The 22,046-nt window shown below is 42.4% G+C and overlaps 1 protein-coding gene across 2 annotated transcripts in view; it reads right to left on the bottom strand.

Moving 5' to 3' along the window:
- mib2 (MIB E3 ubiquitin protein ligase 2) overlaps positions 1 to 22,046 on the bottom strand; it is a 36,429-nt gene that overhangs the window by 10,347 nt on the left and 4,036 nt on the right. Inside the window, exons 1-13 of one of the 2 annotated variants that reach the window (XM_049754592.2) lie at positions 19,547 to 21,450; positions 14,384 to 14,770; positions 13,949 to 14,120; positions 7,160 to 7,266; positions 6,060 to 6,254; positions 5,741 to 5,883; positions 5,020 to 5,127; positions 4,830 to 4,934; positions 4,505 to 4,667; positions 3,845 to 3,978; positions 2,202 to 2,350; positions 1,755 to 1,911; positions 501 to 655 (exon numbers count right to left, since the gene is read on the bottom strand). In XM_049754592.2, the coding sequence (XP_049610549.1) occupies positions 501 to 655; positions 1,755 to 1,911; positions 2,202 to 2,350; positions 3,845 to 3,978; positions 4,505 to 4,667; positions 4,830 to 4,934; positions 5,020 to 5,127; positions 5,741 to 5,883; positions 6,060 to 6,254; positions 7,160 to 7,266; positions 13,949 to 14,120; positions 14,384 to 14,770; positions 19,547 to 19,616 (2,045 nt within the window). In that variant the 5' untranslated portion in view covers positions 19,617 to 21,450. Of the gene's footprint in view, positions 1 to 500; positions 656 to 1,754; positions 1,912 to 2,201; positions 2,351 to 3,844; positions 3,979 to 4,504; positions 4,668 to 4,829; positions 4,935 to 5,019; positions 5,128 to 5,740; positions 5,884 to 6,059; positions 6,255 to 7,159; positions 7,267 to 13,948; positions 14,121 to 14,383; positions 14,771 to 19,546; positions 21,451 to 22,046 lie in introns of those variants that run through there. The other variant, XM_068649261.1, reaches the window with a different exon arrangement.

Genomic DNA, 22,046 nt, shown 5'->3' with positions numbered 1-22,046 from the left:
ATAAAAGCCCTGCAGCACAGGGGCACAAACCTCATCATGGTAAGGTAGACTTGGTGGACTGTGAAAAATATCAAGTCATAAAAATCAGGCTGGTCTTAAGATTTAATATTTAAAACATAATATCCAGCAGGTGGAAAAACTGTAGATTTCATGTGGCTGTTTTGTGTTACAACACAAGTGATTTTTTTTTTTTTTTTTTTTTTACCTTGAGTGAAATATGCACCAATTGTAAATCGTGTAAGAATGAAGTAGTTGTATGTTTCCTAAACATTCTGTAGTATGTTTACCTTTTGTTCAAATTGTGTGTACGTTTATATATTACACACTTTGACTCGACCCTAAGCATTAATAATTCAGCATTTTTTTTTTTTTTTTTATGGGCAACTCTCTCATCAATTCTAATTACCACCGATTCCTGCACAGCAATATAGAACATTAAAAACCCGAGCGATATATCATTAAAAACTCAAGCTCTCTACGACTGAATGAATTTTACTCACAGTTTGTTTCCTTTGAGTGCAGCATGGTGCAAGAGGTTGAATCCTCTGTGGTTTTGTTGAGTGAAGTCTATGTTGGGCACCACTACCAGGATCTCAATGATATTGCGGAAATCTTTTGCAATGGCATCGTGTAGAGGTGTGTCCCCATAAGAATCCTGAGGGGGTAGGCAAGAGGTGTCCGACTCGTCAACCATTTTTTCACAACGCGAAGCATACAATGCTAACACACTCGGGACTATTTAATCAATAAAATAACAAATCATTACAAGATAGATATGTAATGTCATGGGATGCAATGGCCATGTTATACTGTATAGCTATGACAATGCAATTATGATTCTGGATAATACCATTGCAATTCAAATGGTGACAATAAATTGTTGTAAACCTCTAAAGCCGTCTTTACTAAAGCTCTAGCCCACAAAAGAGTTCTATGGAAAATGGGTAATCTTACTATATAACTCTTGCCAATGACCTGTCGATCATGAATCCACAGTTCATTAATAAAAGACTCGTTTAAAGCTGCACAAATAATATTCAAATTTTTGTTTAAAAGCAAACTTGTGATTGGGATGTCTATAAAAATAGATGCAAAGATGTCAGGAAACACAATAAACACGAGACTACAATTCCATTTTTAGTTGAGTGGTCAAACCAGTCAAGCAGAAGAATATGCTCTGAGGTCTGAGGCAGCGTCACAAGAGACACTCAATTACTTTAATAGGGTTGAAGCTAGGGCGGCTCGGTGGCACACTGGGTAGCACGTCCGCCTCACAGTTTGGAGGGTGCGGGTTCGATTCCACCTCCGGCCCTCCCTGTGCGGAGTTTGCATGTTCTCCCCGAGCCCGTGTGGGTTTTCTCCAGGCACTCCGGTTTCCTCCCACATCCCAAAAACATGCTTGGTAGGCCGATTGATCACTCCAAATTGTCCCTAGGTGTGAGTGCGAGTGCGAATGGTTGTTTGTCTCTGTGTGCCCTGCGATTGGCTGGCAACCGGTTCAGGGTGTCCCCCGCCTACTGCCCAATGACGGCTGGGATAGGCTCCAGCACGCCCGCGACCCCCGTGGGAACTAAGCGGTTCAGAAAATGGATGGATGGATGGATGGATGGGTTGAAGCTCAGTATCACAGTCAAACGGCGTAAATGTTGGTGAAATTGTGCGAGTGCTTTAAAAGGGCCATGGCAAAGCCTCAGTGAAATGAATAGCACATATACAAGAACAATACCGTGTGGCATTGCAGGAAGCCCTCTCACCTGGAGATTAACATCGGCGGAATGTTCAGTGAGTACGCGCACGACATCTGTGAAGCCCTTGTTGACAGCAATGTGGAGCGCCGTACACATGGAGTTGTTCAGGAGGTTAACATTTGCTCCTTTGCTCAACAGTAGCCGTGCAATCTCTGCCTGGTTACTGGATAAATCAAAAGACGTACACTAAGTGTAATTGTTAAACACGACGGCTACAACTAAAACTGTCCGTTTATTATCTTGACAGCCACCAACTTGACAAAGCTGTTTAACTATTGTGTTAATCCCCGATGAGACTTTGAGCTACAGCCCATCTGAGCATGTTCTGGTCAGAGGGGAAGATACAGCTGGCCCATTAGGCAGATAAAAATCTCATCTGTGTGGATTATCACTTGTCAATCACTTGACAATTATTCCTGTTTTTATATCATTATAGAGCAGCTGCTTCCTCACCCAAAGGCCGTGTAGTGTAACGCTGTGTCTCCATCTTCATCCTTGACTTCAACGGCACTGTTGGCCTGGAGCAGGGCCTTCACCACCTCCATGTGGCCTTGGTGTGCGGCGACCTGCAGCGCTGTCTTCCCCTGGTTCTTGATGTCCACCTGCCAGGAGCATAACCGTAGTTGACGATTCATTGGTGGTGGACTGACCACAAGCAGGGACAAACTAATTCTGTCGGAGAATAATCTGAGCGTGAATGGCAACCACGTTGCTCATACACGTGGTATGTAATCCTAATACGTGTAGTGTAGCATAATCGTCACCAGCAGATTATAAATATAGATCGTTGGCGTCGGGCCAAAGCCTTGTCACAATTTGGTTAATTTCATATCTTTCATTTTCATAGTAAGTCATACAATTAGTAAGATACTTAGGAGCAAGATAATCATCTTGAAATAAAGGCTTATTATCCCCCACAAGAATGACTTGCATTTATCACTTTTCAGCATTTTGCTGCACACATCTAGTAGGCTCATTATCACCTAGAGTTTTATTGATGTCGCATGTGATTCATGGTCTGCCCTCCCTCCTTCCATGTGAATCATAAGGGTGACGTGGGTCAAGGCATTACTCTGTGTGGGTGGTATTAATGCCAGTTCCACTTTGATAGAAAACGTTCACACGTCTCTCTCGCAGCCCTGCATTGTTCTTGGTCCTTCAGATAGATCTAAACAAGTGGCTTTAGCTTTTTTGTTCAAGAAACTACTATGGTGGCACTTTATAAACAAGCAGTAGTTTGGCTGATAAAGAACAATTCTTCGCACCTCTCCCAATTTAAGTCAAACTAAACATAAAACAATAAAGCAAATTCCTCATTGCGTATTTAAAACAACCACATAGCTTTGCTTTGGAAAGTCCGATACCTTAGTGGTAACAACGAATGCTAAACGCCATAGATGGGTTAATGCACAGCATCTAAGTGCTGTAACAAAGCACTTCAAACTACAGAAAGAGTGCATCAACACCAGCAGAGAGAAAATATAAGGCACATTTTCATTATTCTCTGAATAATGACTGATCTACAGTAATTGTGAAACTCAACTGTATTTTATTGATCCCAAATGGCAAAGTCAAGGACACCAGAAGACGCCACAATGGATTCATGGATTAATCATGATGCACAACATAATATAATGCTACTTTCCTTATTTTAAAGTACATTACAACTTTTTTTGTTGAATTTAAGGCAGAAGCTAGAACAGATTATTGACATTTCTTAACAATTCAAAGGAGAAAGATAATGGGTGGGGTCATGGAACGAATTAAACTCGTATCTCAAGGACCCAATGTGTTTCATACTGAACAACTGGCAAATTTTCTGTTGGATTAGTACATAATGGAGAGGTATAGGTGTTAAGTATTTTCTTAATTACTTGATGTAAGATTAATCTCTCTCAATACGTATTTTGCTTGGTAATTATCATTCATTTCTCCATTGGCAATAAATGTACATTTTTATTCAAATTCAGGATTTCTTGCTTTTAAGCATAAACAGTGTGACCTCAAAAAAAAATAAAGATTAGCCTGCAGGTAAATGGGTCATCCACCATAGTACAACCTTTGACATGATGCAAAAGTAAAAGTGCTACACTCACCTTATCAGGATACTTTTGCAACAACTCTCTGACTTTATTGGCACTGCCTTGTGCTGCCTCAATGACGAGCCGGCTGGGATTGTCCTGCTCTGTGGACTGGGATAGCAGTTTCTCCAACACAGAAATGACTGTACCTGAGAAGTGGTGGAGGTAGACAGAGAAGGGATGGGATGACAAAGAGAACAGAAAGATTTTTTTTTTTTTTTTTTGCAAGTCCACTTTGACAATATGCTGAGCAACGGTGTCTAAAATCTATTCAGAAGCCTGAAACATAAATGCAACGTAACAGGAGGCTTCAGAAATGTCAAGCTGAGATCAGTCACAAACTTCAAGAATGAGTCAAAATGCCCCGGCCATGCAAAGTGACACGCACACAGATACAATCCTTCCTTCCAATGCATGCGCAAAATACATCCCAACCGGGACGGAATGTTGAATAGTCAGTCAACACCATGCAACGGAGAAAAGTCATTTCAAGAAATAAATACCAAGTACACAAATTAAAATGAGACAGAATGAATGCCTGTGAATACATGCATGTAGAGTCACCAGACTGCAGTTGAGAGGAGAACAAGGAAGGATGAACAGACAGACAGGAAGGAAGGAGAAGACAGACTGGATTGTTGGAGGTAAGCCCCTTGGTCCTGGCAGAGGCCTTACTTCCAGATTCGTTGGGGTTCTCGGTCGTCATGAGGTTGGCATCCACCTCCACGGGCTGGGCCGAGAGACATGCCGGGTTGAACGTCCACGTCTGACTGGAAAACGCCACACGGAGGTCACCGTCTGCATATACTTTCAGCACCTTACCAACCTGGCCGAGCACCTGGCGGAAACATATTAAATAATGCTGATGAGCTTAATTTATTATTCACTGATGTCACGTTTTGCCCCTGTGTTCTCACAGTCTTTTAGAGAAAATCAAGACATTCCAGGTCATTTGACTAGAGTGATAATGAATGCTGGTGTAGCATGAGCAGTAGCGTACGGGAGACATGCTGTCTGTCCATTCCCCGTGGCCGGACTGCAGTCTCTTGACACTATCAATGTCCTCCAATACTCGTACAAGTTCACCAACCCCAAACGTGTTCACCTAGGAAAAGCATTGTTCTTTTTAATGTAAAACTGTTTGGATTCGAGGATGAAGGTTCAGCAAAGATGAAACTGTAATCAAGTACCTTGGTGAGGGCCCCCGGATGAAAAGTCCAGCGGATGTTGTTGCTGTATTGGACTCTGACATCTCCCCGGTCAGTGATTCTATGAACTGTCCCGATCCGGAAAATATACTGCAAACACAAAGAGGCCGTTTGGCCCTGGGTCTCCCTCTGCATGGCTTTGACCTTAATGTTCCCTTTGGTAGCAAGGACCTCAAGGGCTTACACTCTTGCTTTCTTTCACTACAACAAACACCAAAGTCCATTTGAGCCACCAGCAAAATAGTGTGTACCATCATTTTTATAGAGGAACCTCTTCATATATTTGACTTGTGTTTTAAAGCCAATGACATATTGAGCAGAATAGTTCTGCCTGGACTCCATTTACTCCATAGTCTCATATAGTGGAACTTGGCAAATGATCTTCTGAATTTTTATTCCAACCTCGACAGTCAGAAAACACTTTGCCAGTCAGGTTAACCTTACTCCATATGCTTCATGTATTAAAGAAATTCTCTCTTCTTTTGATTTTTTACACTAACTTTTGCCTCCTTTTCTTTAAGACATAGCCACACTACACTATACTGTAAATTATGTGTGTGTGAGAAAACAAAATTCTTAACTCAAAGAATTTAAACATAAATGTATCATGCCCATCCCTCCTGGGGTGTTAATGATAACATATCAGATCAAAGGAAAATAAAACCGCATGTATCATTATTCACAGAGGAGAGTACTAAAATACCTCTGCCATTTTGGGATTCCATCCCCCATGGCCCTCCTGCATCTGTCGCAGAATATCAACCTCCAAGAGACATTTGACCTTGTCACCCTGCTGGAAAGAGTGGCCATCAGCACTCTCCTGGCGCTGCAGCTCTGCATGCTCTCCTGGGTGGACAAACATTAAGAATAAAGTGAGGCAAAGGCATCTGCTTCTAAAATAGCAGAATGATCAAATATTATGCAGGATGATTTTTTATTTTTTTTTGCAAACCTAGCATCCGTTTGAAGGATGAGCTCATGATATTTGGGGAATGTGCAATTAATAGAGTAATCTGTCTTACCAAGGACTGGCAAATGGTCTTTGTAGTAGAAGCCTCCTTGGCCATCAGACACGTATTTGAGGTCCACTTTGCCCTTATGGCCCATTCGGTAGACATTGGTAGTGCCATTAGTCCAGGTCACACTAGCCACGCTGCGACCAGACTCAGTATCCCAGCCACGAATGTCCACTACCTTCCCAACCTTACCCTCCCCGCCTACACACACGCAAACACAAATAGGCACGAGATAATCAGAGTGTTGGTAAACAGGAGATAGAGGTTATTTAAGACGGAAAAGTCACGCTGTTACGTGGGGGGTTTGGAAAAGAAAGAAATGTCAACAACAGATTAAAGTAGACGTAATCTGCTGGTGGAAATACAAGGCGGTGATGCACGTTTCGGAGTGCAGCATGGCAGTGGCGATACACCATTCTTGTTCATGACTGAGGCACAAAGATAATATTCACTACTAGTGGGATAATTTGTGCGAGCTCTACAGCAGTCTCATGATGCTTCCTCTGTGCCCAAACATAGCAGATAAACCAGTGACCTGAAGAAAGGCTACATGCTAGGCTGGAGGTTATTGCACATGTCCACAGCGTCCTGTATGCACAAATCCACATATAGTAGTATCCAGACCAGATGAATGACCTCACATAACTCTCAGGTGTTTAGCCACCAAAAGGACATTTTGACTCATTCGCACAGGCCCAAAAATGGGCGTAAAGCTTTGTTCAAAGACAATAGGACCAGGACTAAATACATTGTCTACGTTTCATCTTTCCGGACATCTTCTTGCATCTGAAAGACAGGGCATTTCTCTAGACGGCAACATTTTTAATATCCACAATGTGAACACAAGTGAAGAGGTTTAGGATGGTAGAAGGTCGGAGAGAAGAATAGAAACAAAGAAATGCACATCTGCGCAACAAACAGAGATGAGTGACTGGCAAAATGGCAACTTAGCACATGCAGAGATGTGAGGGTTCACTTCTATGGGTTGTGGCTGAAGAAACACTATGAAAAGGCACGGTTCAACAGGTAACACATAGTGGCAGTGGAGTCCAATCAGGAATTCAAGTTTAGGGGGGAAAACAGAACCGCCGTCCCAACCCACTCACCGTCTTGGTTTCCCCAGTCCCAGTCAGGTCCACGAACCACTTTAACACCCTGGAAGATTCCTTTGAGAATGAACCGTGGGAGGTTCTGCCTCGGTGCCAAGCTTACTCTGTGACAAGAACACGGAGAAACAGCTAAGCAAACTCTTGTAACGCTTCTGTCGAATTCAAAGCACATTGTCTCGCTTAGAAACAACGTAAACATGTCCTCTACAATAAACTTTAGTTTGTTGTATTAAGGGAGAGGATGCTTATCAGAGCAAAAAAGACGATATTTTAAAGAGCAGAAGTAGAAATGCAACTCAATCATCTTGGTACTTTGCATACTCAGTCTAGTTGAGAAATGATATCTGAAATATACGATCAGATGAGATATTCCTTTATTTTTCCCACACAGAGAAATGTTTTAGTTTATCCAAGACATATCGGAGATCCCAACGTCCAACAATTGATTTATTATAGGGATATTAGTGTGTCAAAATACTGTGGAGGTTAGAGCGAGATAATAATGATACTAAACTGACAAAAAGGACCATTTCGCTACAAGCGTTTCAAGGGGTCTGAATTTCTAAATAAACAAATAAACAAACAAACAAACAAACAAACAAAACAAACAAACAAGCAAGCTCTAACAGGCAACTCTAGCTGCCCCTTCTACTCCAAACCCCTTCTACTCCAAACCTACATGCAGATACTTAAGACATCCAGTCACAAGCAAACATACCTTATAGTAAAGATTTGATCAGACTTTGGTGCAAAGGAACTGCCTATTCCCATACTTTCTTGAAGAGATCAGACGCCAACGTTCATTTCAGCCGGATTACGTCTCGGAATAGTTCATATCATTTAAAATCCAATGTAGATCCAAAGAAAGTCCAGTGAGTGTTGTCAATAAATGTCATAGAAGCTTGGCTGCTCAGAAGGTTTTATCTTGCATTGCATTCAAACCTGAAGCTCAAGTTTGCCTATTTAATTCCCTCTCTAGACAGACCTGCGAGCTTGGACAAAGTTGTGCCGGGAATAGTGTGCTTTTGAAGACAGATGCTTCGAGGTTAATCCTTGAAAGCAGAGCTTTAAGAGAGCAAGCAAGCTCAGGGCAAAGCGTTGGCACCGCCTTCAACGCTTAGGTGGACCCAAGTTCACACCAGGTCTCACAACGTCCAATGTTTTTGTTGAATCCAGTTGAGCTCCTTCACTCTGGCTTAGGTCACCCCAACAACCACAAATGTAACGCTTTTCCACAGTGTTAAAGTATCTAGTGGCTGTTAGATTTGTTCTACTAGCAAAACCACTATTCTTATACCTGTGTTTACCTGTGTTCAGCTTGACTGATTCATTCAACGTGGTAAGGTTTTCTTTATAGATTGCAAATCCTCCTTACTAGGCCAGTCATCTTCAATGGAGAAAACAGCATAAGATTGAAGCTAGTACGTGCCCACCAGACCACATTCAAAAAACTAATAAGTAATCTAATTCATCTACATTGTTTACTCATGGTTACATGAATAAATCAGGTTGTTTTCCAATAATCTACTGTATGATTTTACCGAATTTAGCCAGAGGGGCTAAATAATATCACACTGGCTGAGTATGCTTTGCTATTATAATGCTTACATTGTCAGTGACCTGATAACACAACTAAGAGAATAAAAAAAAAGATGTCATCTGTTCATTTTATGCCACACAGCCTTCAGCATTGTGCATACAGCCATTCCGAGAAAGACCACAGCTCTATTAAGGGATCAAGATTTCTAATCCAGCAAGCCCAAATGTCACCTTTCTGAGCAGACGGGATCACAGCAGTAGAGGTATAACTACTGTCCTTGTCAACAAGTCAACCAAGGGTCATACAAGCATCAAGACAACTCAATGGTTACAAAACCAAAAGTGCAAAAAGTGATTGACAAGTGTCAGTCCTCCAATATTATATCAAAAAACTAATATAGTGGCTCAATGAGAATCACAAAATGAAAATAACTTTTGTACGGGGGAGTGAAAACTTCCAAACTTCATTCATTTGATTGTATCCATATATTTTCATAGTAAGAGATTATTCTTCAGTGGACTCTGTCTAAATGTCTAACAAACACAACCTAAAACCACAACATACCCAAAAGTTGAGAAAAATCTGGCAAAAATAGACACGATGACACAAAGCTTGACATCAAATGACGAGCCCTTGTCCCATATTGAACCGAAGCGTCACTATTTTACATTGGAAACATCTTAAAGCTTTTAGTAATGCTTAATGTGATTGTCTCCCAACTCGAAGGTGCCCTTGAGCAAGACACTGAACCCTGATTTGCTCCCAGTAGAAAAATGGATGGCAACTATTAGCAGGGTTGGTGCAGGTGCTTCTCTTCAAATTTCTCTTTCAAAAACTGCTTAACAACTCTTTTGTTTTTTGTGTCCTTAAAGTCATCCAGACATTGGCTACTTCTCATTGGTTTTCTCCTCATGCTTTGTTTCCCCTGGCACGATGATGAATGTGAAGAAAAGGTGCTAAATTTAACTCACTGTGAGCAAATGCTGCGCACGGATGCATCGACATATATTGCAACCATGGTAACCATGGCTCTAGGATTGGCAAATAAAAAATAACTTTGGCAGCATGTTTTAAGAGAGAGCATTTACAAATGTTGATGACTGTTGACTTATGACTGATACTTGCCACTGTTAACAATACAATGCATTTGCATATTTGCATGTTCAACACTTCCTTGCAAGAAAAAGTGTTTGCAACGGGTAAAACAGTGGTCATGTTTTCACATTTACGCTGTTTTATGAACCCTGACGAAACCAAAATACAGTTTGTTTGCAAGCATTCAGAGCTCAGTGAGATAAAGGCTTCAAAAGGAAAAGGAAAATGATAACTAAGATACGGCTCAGTATTATTTCAGTAAAGCGCATTTTGTTTTTCTTATGGTTTCTACATCAGTAGAAATAGAAAAATAGAAATAGAAAACATGAGTAAAGGAGTTGTTGGGGACAACCTTCTCCGCTGGATGCGTCTTGAGCGTGACTGTGGAGCACTGGAGACCAGGTGGAGGTGTGCAACTTGATATGCAAGAGCAGGATTAAGCGGTGACATGCCCTGATAAATTCCCAGATGCTGCGTGCGGGTTGTTTGAGTGGAAGAGCCGATTAACTAACTGCATAGCGACCGTCTCGTAAACATATGGCACATGCATATGCTGTTTTGAGAACCATCGCCGCACGCAGACACGAGGTAAACTAACCACAATAAAATAAATAAATAAAATGTGTACCAACGCAGGAGCATGCAAACAAAACAAAAAAAAACACAAAAAGATATATAATAAAAAATAATCTACTCAACAGCCTTTTAGCATACACGTCAGAGATATTCACATATCAGAAACAAAATCTAATAATTCATAGCAAATCCTGGCCTGGGAATCTAACTGTTATCAGCACGTCAATGCATGGCTTGGTGTAAAGTGGTCGTCCCCCAACCTCGTGGTAGGGAGTTCGATCCCCAGCCATTGTGACCACGTTAAAGTGTCCTTGAGCAAGACACTGAACTCCTGATGGTGGCCATCAGTAGGCGAATGAGGAAGCAGTGAAGCGCTTTGAGTACCGACGGTAAAAAAGCTCCAAACGAGTACAACTCATTTATCATTTAAAGCAGCACTTGACAACTTCTCAGTTTTTGTTGATTACGGCAACGCCATAGAGACAAATGCAGCAGGCAGTGTTTTGCCTGAAGGCGACCACATTTGCTGGCCTGCAGTTGGACTGAATTACATTCCTGTTTCCAGTAGTGAAGGAAGTGATGAATCTAATTGTGTCCAAAATATATCATAATAAAATATTGAAATGGCAACCTGTTCATGGTGTCCCCCGCCTACTGCCCAATGTCAGCTGGGATAGGCTCCAGCATGCCAGCGACCCTCATGAAGATAAGCGGTTCAAATAATGTTGAATGTTTGAATGGCGGCTCGGTGGAGCACTGGGTAGCACGTCCGCACGAGGGTGCGGGTTCGATTCCACCTCCGGCCCTCACTGTGTGGAGTTTGCACGTTCTCCCCGGGCCCGCGTGGGTTTTCTCCGGGCACTCCGGTTTCCTCCCACATCCCAAAAACATGCTTGGTAGGCCGATTGAGCACTCCAAATTGTCCCTAGGTGTGAGTGCGAGTGCAAATGGTTGTCTCTGTGTGCCCTGCGATTGGCTGGCAACCGGTTCTGGGTGTCCCCCGCCTACTGCCCGTTGACGGCTGGGATAGGCTCCAGCACACCCGCGACCCTCGTGGGGACTAAGCGGTTCAAAAAATGGATGGATGGATGGATGGATGTTTGACCCATTCATATATCCAACAACAGGATCACGCAATGCACCACTTTCCACACAGGACACTTTATGAATCATTTATACTGTACTTTGTGTTGTTGACTAAGGGAAGAAATAGCGACTATGTTTCTGTGTACTAGTATTAATTATATGATTTTCTTTTTCGGACACTTTGGAATCAACGAGTCAAACTGATTCAGGAACCTTGTTGCTGTTCACGTGAAACCAACCTAAAACTCATTAAGTAAGAAGCTTTCTTATTGACCAAGTGTGTGAGGTCTTTTTTTGGATATACCTAAATGGACTAAATTGATTCGTGGTACACCATGTACTAAACATTCCATTAAAAAATACATGAAAAAAACTCTAAATGGGTCAACTTGAACCATAGCAGTATAGTAAAAAGGAGGTACAAATAGGAGCGCTACGGAAACCAAGCTAAACGAGTCATTCAAAGAAGAAAACACTGGGTCCCATGACTGAGCCATTAGGAAATGCTGCAGGCAAAATTCAATCTTTTCTGATGTGTGGGAACAAAAAAACTTGCACATCAGACTGTGCAAAACATTCTCGCTCTCTTCCAATCATCTGATGGGGGAAGAAAATGACTTTCATGTGATCCCTGGCAGACTTACAACACAAAATCAATCAAAGTGTTGCATCTCAGACAAAATCACTAACAAATGCTACAGATTTAGTTCCTAAATTAACAGCAGTAGTATTTAAGAAAAGCATATGTTGAAAATTTGAAATTATTAGGTCAGCATAAGCGATTCATAAAATGAATGGATGGATGAATGCCATGGTAGGTTTGAGGAGCGGGGGCAAAATTTGTGAGAAAATATCATTTCTTCAATACACGGTCCTAAGCACAGGCCTGTATTGACTTGGTTAAAAAAACACTGCTCATATACAAAGGGCACTGTTGAGGAAACCCCCCCCCCCCCACCACCACCACCACCACACACACACACACACACACACATTTTGACCTCAGAGACAAATCAATATCGCCGTTCCATCCCAACGCAATCAACGTCAAACTATTAGATAACAGGCAAGAACAAGACTTCTGTCAGGGATGTAGTATTCCACCCAAGAGACAAAATACGTCAACACTTTGTTCATACAAGGTTGTGTAAGAGAAAGCCTAACTGTAGAGTGCTTAAATTTACTTGACCAGATGTCAAACAGGCCATGTTCTGGCTGATATTCAATCACTGATAAAACTTCAAGTACTCTAAAGTACTAGGAACAAGTTTGAACAGAATCTGACTAAAACAGATGTCTGTTATGCTCAGAGGACAGACAACTGTGACTTCAATTTTTGGTCCTTACCACTCGCAATACAGATGATTGTATCAGATAATCAAATGTTGGGGAAAATCTGATATTGAAAAGTATAAATACCAGAAAGTAAAATGAAACAACAGGAGACCTCATGAATCATATCAAGCTGAAGTCTTAAGTTTTGCTATTTATTATTGGCACAACAAGCTGACAGGTACAAAAAAAAAGGCAAATGTGGACCTGGAGCTGGACTATGTCATAAACTATTATATACTAACTATAGGAAAAATCTAGGGCAAACATGTCACCTCATTAAATTGAGCACAGGCCATCCAGCTGACATTCAGACAGTGCCCGCAGCAGTTTGAAGTGTTACGGTGAACTGATGCAGAAGAGTGCATTCTACAGGGGGAACTTGGGCCAGTAAATTTGGATACACAGAACACTTGGAATCAGATCACCAAGCGTTTATGTACAGGAAGCGGCCTTGAGTTAAATCTGATACACTGCACAGAAACAGCCACACAGTCTTGTGATAATGGTGACGTTGGACCAATTCCTGATAAATGTCCCATCTTAATGCAATAATCAATTTTTATCACAACACTGTTTACATCTGAGAAATATATGTTTAAAAATAATTGCAATGCAAACGACCTTGTGTGGAAGACCACAAGTTGTGTGACTGGAATGTATATAATCAGTTGTCATTGTGTTGGAGGTAAACAACTGCCTGAGTGTCAACACCGGGCATTGACTGCACGGAATGAAATACAAATACAGAAATGAACTAACATTCCCCATTTGGTTGAAAAACAGCTAACTTTGCCTTTACTCCACCAGAAGCTGTCGGTAAATTGGTTTAATTCTTAATGAATTTTATTCACTGCAGCAGTTTTTTTATTTACCACGTCTGGGTTTTTTTTTTTTTTTTTTTTTTAATCCTGACAATTTTGTAGGGAGGTTTTTGTGTAATCCTGCTGACTAATAAACAGTGATAAATAGCTTTACCGGCAGAAGTGAATAGAACATTCATTCGTACAAAAAAGGACACCGCAATTGTACGTAATCCAAGTTCCAAATTTAACCCCCCCTGAGTTAATCAGGGGAGGCTTGTCGAACAGCACAATGAAATGAAAGGTGATGAATGATCCTGGAGAAGGGGAAGAGGGGGTTAACACAACACTTACGGCTGAGAATGCGCTGTCTCATAACGCTCAAACGAGTGGCTCAGGTCATGTTTGTTGTTCATGTAGCAATGTGTGCACAGGTCATAGTCAAAGCACACTTTGCACTTCCATCGCATTCCCATGATGCCATGCTTCTTGCAGCTGTCGCAGATGATGTTTGAGTGACGCACCCCTGTGCGAGATGGAAGAGTAAATTAGACAGAATAAGGCGATCGATGCACAGACAGACAAGTCACACTGCTCTGCTATTCCTCCTCTAGCAGTTCGTTAATTCAAGGGCAATGTTTGTCAGAGAGGAATTGAGTAAAATTATAGTAATGAAGTGGGGGCTCATTTAGAAAGGACAACCTTTTGTTGTCCCATGCACACTAACAATGCAATGTGTAAGACAACGATCAAGTCGCTATGTAATGGAAGATAGTCGACAGCACTTACCAATTTGAGCATTGTCGTAGAGCAGCAAGTCGTAGGCAGACTGGTAACCAGTGCGGTAGTTGGTCCTTGTGCCGCTGTCCCACTGAACGACCACCGTCTTGTCTGGGGTGGTGGTACTGCCTTGCCGCCCAATCTCCACCACGGTCCCGACGTGGCCCTCGCCATCGTCCTGGTTTCCCCATTTCCAGTCCGTGCCACGGACGACCCGCATGCCCACCTCCATGCTGCCTCTACCAGCGCCCAGCGGCTTCGGGGCTGCGCTCAATGGCTGACGCCTAGCAGCACTCTCACTACTGCTGCGCCTCCGGGCCTTCCCACTGGCCCGCACTGATGACAGTGCTGGCAGGGATGGTACCAGAGGAGGTTCCAGCAGTAGATCAGGGGCAACTAAAAGAAAGAAATGCATAGTTTAGCACCGATTTTCCAAATCCATATGGCTCCACACCACTGCTTCTTAAGCTTGATGTGTTGTCTGACTACACAGCTGACAGTCACTAAGGGAGGAACATTCATTCATTTGAATTTCAGTGACTTTGTCTTGGTGGGTTGTATTATTCAAGGCAAGTAATGGCTGACTTCTGGAAAAAGGAAAAGGGAGGTGCTTGACTACTGCTGCGTTTTACTAATCACAACAATCTCAGCACACTCGCACAAGCTCTTCATCAAGACAAAAACAATCCAAACAACAAAGCCCTTTGGCATAATGTTCTGCACAAAATACATTATCTATTTTTGTGAAACAGGCTCCCACATGGTCCTGAAATTAGAAGCATAACCGGCATAAACAAGTTGTAATCGTACAGCATTTCTGGCTGATATTTATAGACCACAAAGAACTCCCGCACTCACACACTGACTGATGACTTGATTTATTTGGAACGATGTCAAGAGGAAAGCGGTTGCAGTTATGGGAAAACCAAAGTTGAACTATATTGGAAGCTTATCTGAGATACGTCAGGCGACAATCCACGAGATGTATTAGTCTCAAAGCGTGCAGTACGTCACGCTATCTTTTGAGTCTGACACAGTGATTTGAATAAAACCCACCCACCCTTCAAACAGAAAGGATGGAAATGGGAAGTATTGCAATCATCCACATAAAAAGTTAAAAATGCTGAGACTGGCACGGACAAGTAAAAGCCACACTATATTCAAGCACAAACTCCCACACAAATTCCACAGTGATGTCCGCCTGCACAGAAGAGGTGTAGGATTCACTTGGCTTCGGCCTTTCTGTGTGGAGTTTGCATTATTTGTGTGTGAAGCACATTATTTCAAACTTGATGGTGCAGAATCTAAACAAATGTAAATAATTGTTGTCTGAAAATACACAAAAACGTTGAGAATTGTTGGGGAAAAAAAATCATCTGTTTTCCCAGAAAAGCATAGAAATCTGAGAATATTTAATGTTGAGAAGTTGAAATTCCAAAGATGTGGACAATTTTACATTAAACAAGGTTGAAACGATTAATTGATTTTCACAAATAATTATTGATCTGATATTCATTTAGTGCTTGATTAATCCTTGCAATTATGATTTTGTCCTTTTATGAGAGCTTTGATTCCATTTCAAATTTAGAAATAAGAGGTGAAGCAACTGCATGTGTCACCAGCTCCACGAATAAGAAAAGAAATCAAAGAATTGTTTCTGTTGGTTCAAGCATTTTTGCTTGCATTTTCTAAAAAAAAAAAAGAATAAAAAAAAAAAAAAAAGAATCAGCAGGCTCAATTTGGCTTTCAATGTGACAGGATGACAGACAAAAATAATTTCCTAGTGAGAAACAAACTCAATACGCCCATTTCCCAGAACAAATATAGTCACAAATAATAAATGTTTTTGTAGTGACGAAGCATTTTCAAAAAATACTGTGAATGAGAACAACGTTGAAATGCAGTCACTGTCCTATTACAGCTTTGAAGGAGTCTTAATTTATATCAGTTGAACACCAAAAAGATTTCTCAAAAGTCTCACCACAAACATCCCATGTGAATTCCCACAAAGTTGGGTTTGGTTTGTTTTTTGAAGCAGCATTTCAAGTCAATTTCATGTTACCGTATTTGCCGGTGTATTGGTCGACCTTTTTCGATCCAAAATCGACCGAAAAAAATCGACCTCGACTTATACACCGAGTCATAAAATTTAACTTCGTATTCATCGCTTCAAATGTGATGGTAACCAAGGCCGTTTCTCATGCATCTCATTGTGCGTTGCACTTAGAAAATTTGAACCGGGCGGCGTGCGCGAGTGCGCGGCCCGCTGGAAGTCGAATGAGGCGCCGCGATCTCCTCCGCGGTGCTTATAAACAGCCGATCCGCTCGGCAGGGGCTATTTTCGCCCACTTGGCGCGTGTGCACAGCCTCCCGGATGTGCCGGGCGGGTGCGCGAGCTCGCCGGCCGCTGGAAGTCGAATGAGGCGCCGCGATCTCCTCCGCGGTGCTTATAAACAGCCGATCCGCTCGGCGGGGGCTATTTTCGGCCACTTGGCGCGTGCGCACGGCCTCCCGGATGTGCCGGGCGGGTGCGTGAGCTCGCCGGCCGCTGGAAGTCGAATGAGGCGCCGCGATCTCCTCCGCGGTGCTTATAAAGTGCCGATCCGCTCGGCTTGGAGCTATTTCCGGCCTCCCGTTGGTGCCGGGCGGCGTGCGCGAGCTCGCCGGCCGCGATCTCCTCCGCGGTGCTTATAAACAGCTGCATGCGCACGGCCTCCCGGAATTTGAACACATTTCGTCAAATTTCGCATATTGAATTTTGAAGTTTAATATAATGCAACAATTGAGCTCGACTTATACAAAGGATATATCATAAAATCGTACATTTCCGTCGAATTTTAGGGGGTCGACTTATACACCGAGTCGACCTGTACACCGGCAAATACGGTATGTTAAAAAGCAGCAATACACCATCAGGAGGAATGTTGACTCCTGAGGTAGTTGAAGGCAGCCTTGACCTTGCTAAAATACGTAGTTGCTCCTAGTGTGTGACTGCTGGTTAAGAAGAGGTGAGGATTAAAGATCACACACATCAACAACAGATGGGGTGACGCCTGTCATCCATGCTGCCGCTAAGGACAACGCTAACCTCTTCCTCACACAAACAACAGGAAGACAGGTGTTGGCACAACATAAATGCATGTGGCCACAGAAACACAGGTACTGCTTGCTACTCAAAACAATAAATGAATAAACCATCTTCTTCCACACCAAACTTATTCAAGCATCACTTAGCAGCACTGAATACAATATGAAGGCCCTGCAGCGCATAGTGAACACGGCTGGTCAGATTATCGGTGCTTCACTCCCCTCCCTGAAGGACATTTACACCTCCCATCTCACCCGCAAGGCGGCCACGATTGTGAGTGATGTGAGTCACCCCGCTCACTCTTTGTTTGCTCTTCTGCCCTCTGGGAAGAGATACAGGAGCCTGCGCTCCCGCACCACCAGACTCTCCAACAGCTTCATACTCCAGGCTGTTAGGATCCTGAACTCTCTCCCTCCCTTCTGCGTAGCATCCTATACTTTTGCGCTATATTCTGACTGTCTGCTGTATGCACACTTGCTCCATTTTTGCTCCTATTATGTTATTTGTTTATTTATTATTTATTCATCACTCTTATTTATTCATTGTTTGTGCCTTCTTGTTTTTATTTTTTGTGTTGTTTACTTGTTTGTATATTGTGTACTATGTCTTGTCACCGTGGGATAGTGGGAACGTAATTTCGATCTCTTTGTGTGTCTTGGCATGTGAAGAAATTGAAAATAAAGCAGACTTTGACGTTGAAATTGTTGGATCCAAACTTGACTAAAGAGGACTGATGACAATATACAGAGTTATGTATATGATGATACATTAGACACGCTTAAAGTTCTTCAATGCCAATCTCCAAGCCTGCATAACTTGAATACATTCATTTCTTAAATTTTTTAAATTTATCACACACCTATTTGGAAATTACGGTGGGTTTGCATTCCATATGCAATGATCAGCGTGTCAGTGCATAGTTGTCGCACGCACGCACGCACGCGTCCCAGCTACTGTTCAAGTCAGTCAAATGTTCTTTAAGGCCGCAAAGCAGAGCAGCACACGATGATTTATGGCATATTTGGCATTCTTGACACAAGTAGGTCTGAGGAGTGAGCTGCTCCGAAACGGAAAATGAATAAGCATTACGTGCCTGTGTGAAGCATGTGGCTTTCATCCACACATTCAGGCTGTTGTTTTTATACATCACTGGAACTGGTGGAGTCATGTGGCATCCACGCCACATTTACAAGTGAAAATCTGGATACCTGTTACGTTCTTGCAATTTTCACATGGATGCAGTATCATTAGATGCCCTGATATTCAGCCAAGATTCATTTATATCTGCTGCGTAATTAAATAATAAATCTACAATTGGTCTGAATGCAAACTTAAAAAGAACTTTTAATTCTCACAGTTCATATATACATCAATGCAGCTATGGTTATATAGATGGCTTAGATTAGATTTGATTTTTGCCACTCAAACACAGCTTTGTTTTTCATATGTCACCCTGGCCACCCCAGTGAAGGGGGGAAAAAAAAAAAAGTGTGTCCATACGGTACGCATTTATTTGAACAGCGACAGTGTGCAAAACAGTGCCTAAGACAAAGTCAGGGGAAAAAATCTTGATGCCAGGTTATTGCATAAATGCTAATTTACACCTGTCGTTCTTCGGCAGGTTGTTGTTAATGTAAGAGTGGAGAAAAAAATTACAAAACCTGTATGTGAATCAATACCCAGCTGATGACTCACCATAAAGCTACACTATATACAATATGAAATCACCGACCACTATAAACATGCTTTGCAATTTTCACGACACATCCTTAACGTTGCATAAAAAACAGCAGCTGGAACTTATTGATGGAGATGGAAAAGAGGACTTTGACAAAAATCAATACAGCCACTGAGTAAATAGCACATTTGAAAACATCTCTTCACGAAGGAGACAGGACCCAAGTACGAGCTTACACTTCTTATTTCATGCTGCACCGAAATGTCCAAATACAGTACTGTCAATCTTTTCCAGGTTGATAGGCTGCAGCAAAAGACCTTAAAAGCAGCTTACGTTTCAGTAAATGCTATGGACCTTTGAGAAAAACGTCTGAGCAATCTTTCAGAGCACAAATTGTCATACTCACTCCCAATTGTCTTCAGTCCAATTTTGAACATGTCAGGCAGCTGAATTCCAGTGTGCCGTGGCAACGCCATATAGTCCAGGTAGGACAGTAGACAGGACCTTCTATGAGAGAACTGTGCAGTATGCAGTCATCTCACTAAGGGGGGCGTGAACCCTCTTTGGCACATGCTTTATATGTGGTTTACTGTGAACCTTGCCCTTTGTTTTTTGGAACATGCAGCTTTTCCTTTCCCATTTTTTCCACCCAATGACAGACGTTACTCAAGGACATCACAAAGCTGACTCTTATCTATAAAAGCCACGCTTGTTTAGTGAGGTAATGAAATTACAAAGAAATACTGTTGACACAAAGTCACTGTGTCCCAAGAAGAAATGCTTTTGAATTCTAAGGGGATGATGTAATGTACTTTTTTAATCATTCCTGGCATTCAAGTCAAAATCAAGTCACATGCTGGTCCTTGTATGGTCAACTCTAGTGTCTACTTGAACTGAAAAACAAAGTGATTAAATCATCACTGTCACTTGAACTCATCTCAGAGCTTTTCTTTTTAAGTATATAGCTACTGTCTTATCTGAAGAAGTCAAAGTTCTTGTACATATTATAATATTCGGCACAGTGAAGAGTGAATCTACACCATGGAAGGACAGTGCTTAGCTGCGTCAGCTCGTCGGCCACAGCTCAGCTCGTCGCTGGTGCAAAGCTTAGTGCCAAGCAATCCAAGGGAGGTTGGGCGACTGTTCGACATGATTGTGCCATTTTTTGATGTGATGCAAGACTGTGTGTAAGTCTATTGGGTATGCACGCCAGGCAACGAGGTGGTGGTGATTTAAAAAAAAAATCAAATAAAATATAATTCCAGAAATAAAATGTATATATTGGCTTAAACACAAGAAAATGAGCCAGAAGAAGCTGAAAATTTGTCAACTTAGATGACCATTGTCAAAGCGGCTAAATACAGTGGTGAGCCGCCCCGAAACTACAAAAGATGTCATTGTCAGCAAACCGCCACGCTATATTGAACTGTAACGAAAGAACAAGGTTGCTAAGTGCAAACAAAACATTGCAACCGTTGACCCCAAAAAGGCTATAAAAAATAAACATTTCACTTGCATGACTACTTTGTCAAAAGGATGTTAAAGTCCGTGACAGGTCGGTACCTGTCAGCTGCCCAGTTTGAAACATGGACATTTTTGCCAGGTTTCTGGCTGGGGGTATGTTCGAAATTTGTGGTAGCTGCGCAGTTGGCACAGCTGTGAGCTGTGCAACATATTTGTTTAGTCCCACGGGAGCTGACAAACCACTGCAAACTCAGACCGCAGGGGGTAGGGCAGGCATTAAAAAAAGATAAGGAGAGTAAATAGGTTCATTTAAATCTATCACATATGACTCAAATGGGTTTCACACAGGGGCGTCTAAATTGAACTTTTACAGCAGAAGAATTAGGGGCGCACTGTAAATCGATAAGCCAATTATTTACATTTACATTCATTTGCACTAAATTACTGATAAATAGGCTGAAGTGTAGAGCAGACGTTTGTCAGCAACAAATTAGATTCAAAGAATAATACCCATCCATCCATTTTCCAAACCGTTTGGCCTCACAAGGGGCACAGGCGTGCTGGACACTATCATACCCTAAACTGGTCGCTAGCCAATTGTATGGCACATATAGACAACCTCACATTCACAATCACAATCGGAAGTGGTCCATCGGCCTGCCATGCATGTCTTTGGAATTTGGGAGGAATCCAGACTACCCGGAGGAAACCCACGCAGACACGGGGAAAACATGCAAACTCTACACAGGAAGGCTGGAGCCGGAATCGAACCCTGCATCTCTGAACTGCGAGACAACCACCATGCTGCCCTTCAAAAATCATCCATCCATCCATCCATCCATCCATCCATCCATCCATCCATCCATCCATCCATCCATCCATCCATCCATCCATCCATCCATCCATCCATCCATCCATCCATCCATCCATCCATCCATCCATCCATCCATCCATCCATCCATCCATCCATCCATCCATCCATCCATCCATCCATCCATCCATCCATCCATCCATCCATCCATCCATCCATCCATCCATCCATCCATCCATCCATCCATCCATCCATCCATCCATCCATCCATCCATCCATCCATCCATCCATCCATCCATCCATCCATCCATCCATCCATCCATCCATCCATCCATCCTCTGTACCGCTTTGTCCCCACGGAGGTCGCGGGTGTGTTGGAGCCTATCCCCAGCCGTCATCAGGCAGTAAGCAGAGGACACCCAGAACTGTTTGCCAGCCATTCGCAGGGCACACAAAGATGAACAACCATTCGCACTCGCACTAACACCTAGAATTAGTCAATTTGATAATTAAGCAAATTTACTAGTCACGCATCTGCAAGTAAATGGAAAATTTATGTGCACTTTCTCAATTTTTGGGGGCAAAATGGCACCATTAAGTGGCAGTCTGGGGCCCCTTCTAGACTGCAACT

This window comes from Syngnathus scovelli, chromosome 2 (genome assembly GCF_024217435.2).
Source record: "Syngnathus scovelli strain Florida chromosome 2, RoL_Ssco_1.2, whole genome shotgun sequence".
In the NCBI taxonomy this organism is placed as follows: Eukaryota; Metazoa; Chordata; class Actinopteri; order Syngnathiformes; family Syngnathidae; genus Syngnathus; species Syngnathus scovelli.
Note: the sequence above shows the minus strand (reverse complement) of the source record. Positions and strands in the feature narration are given on the sequence as shown.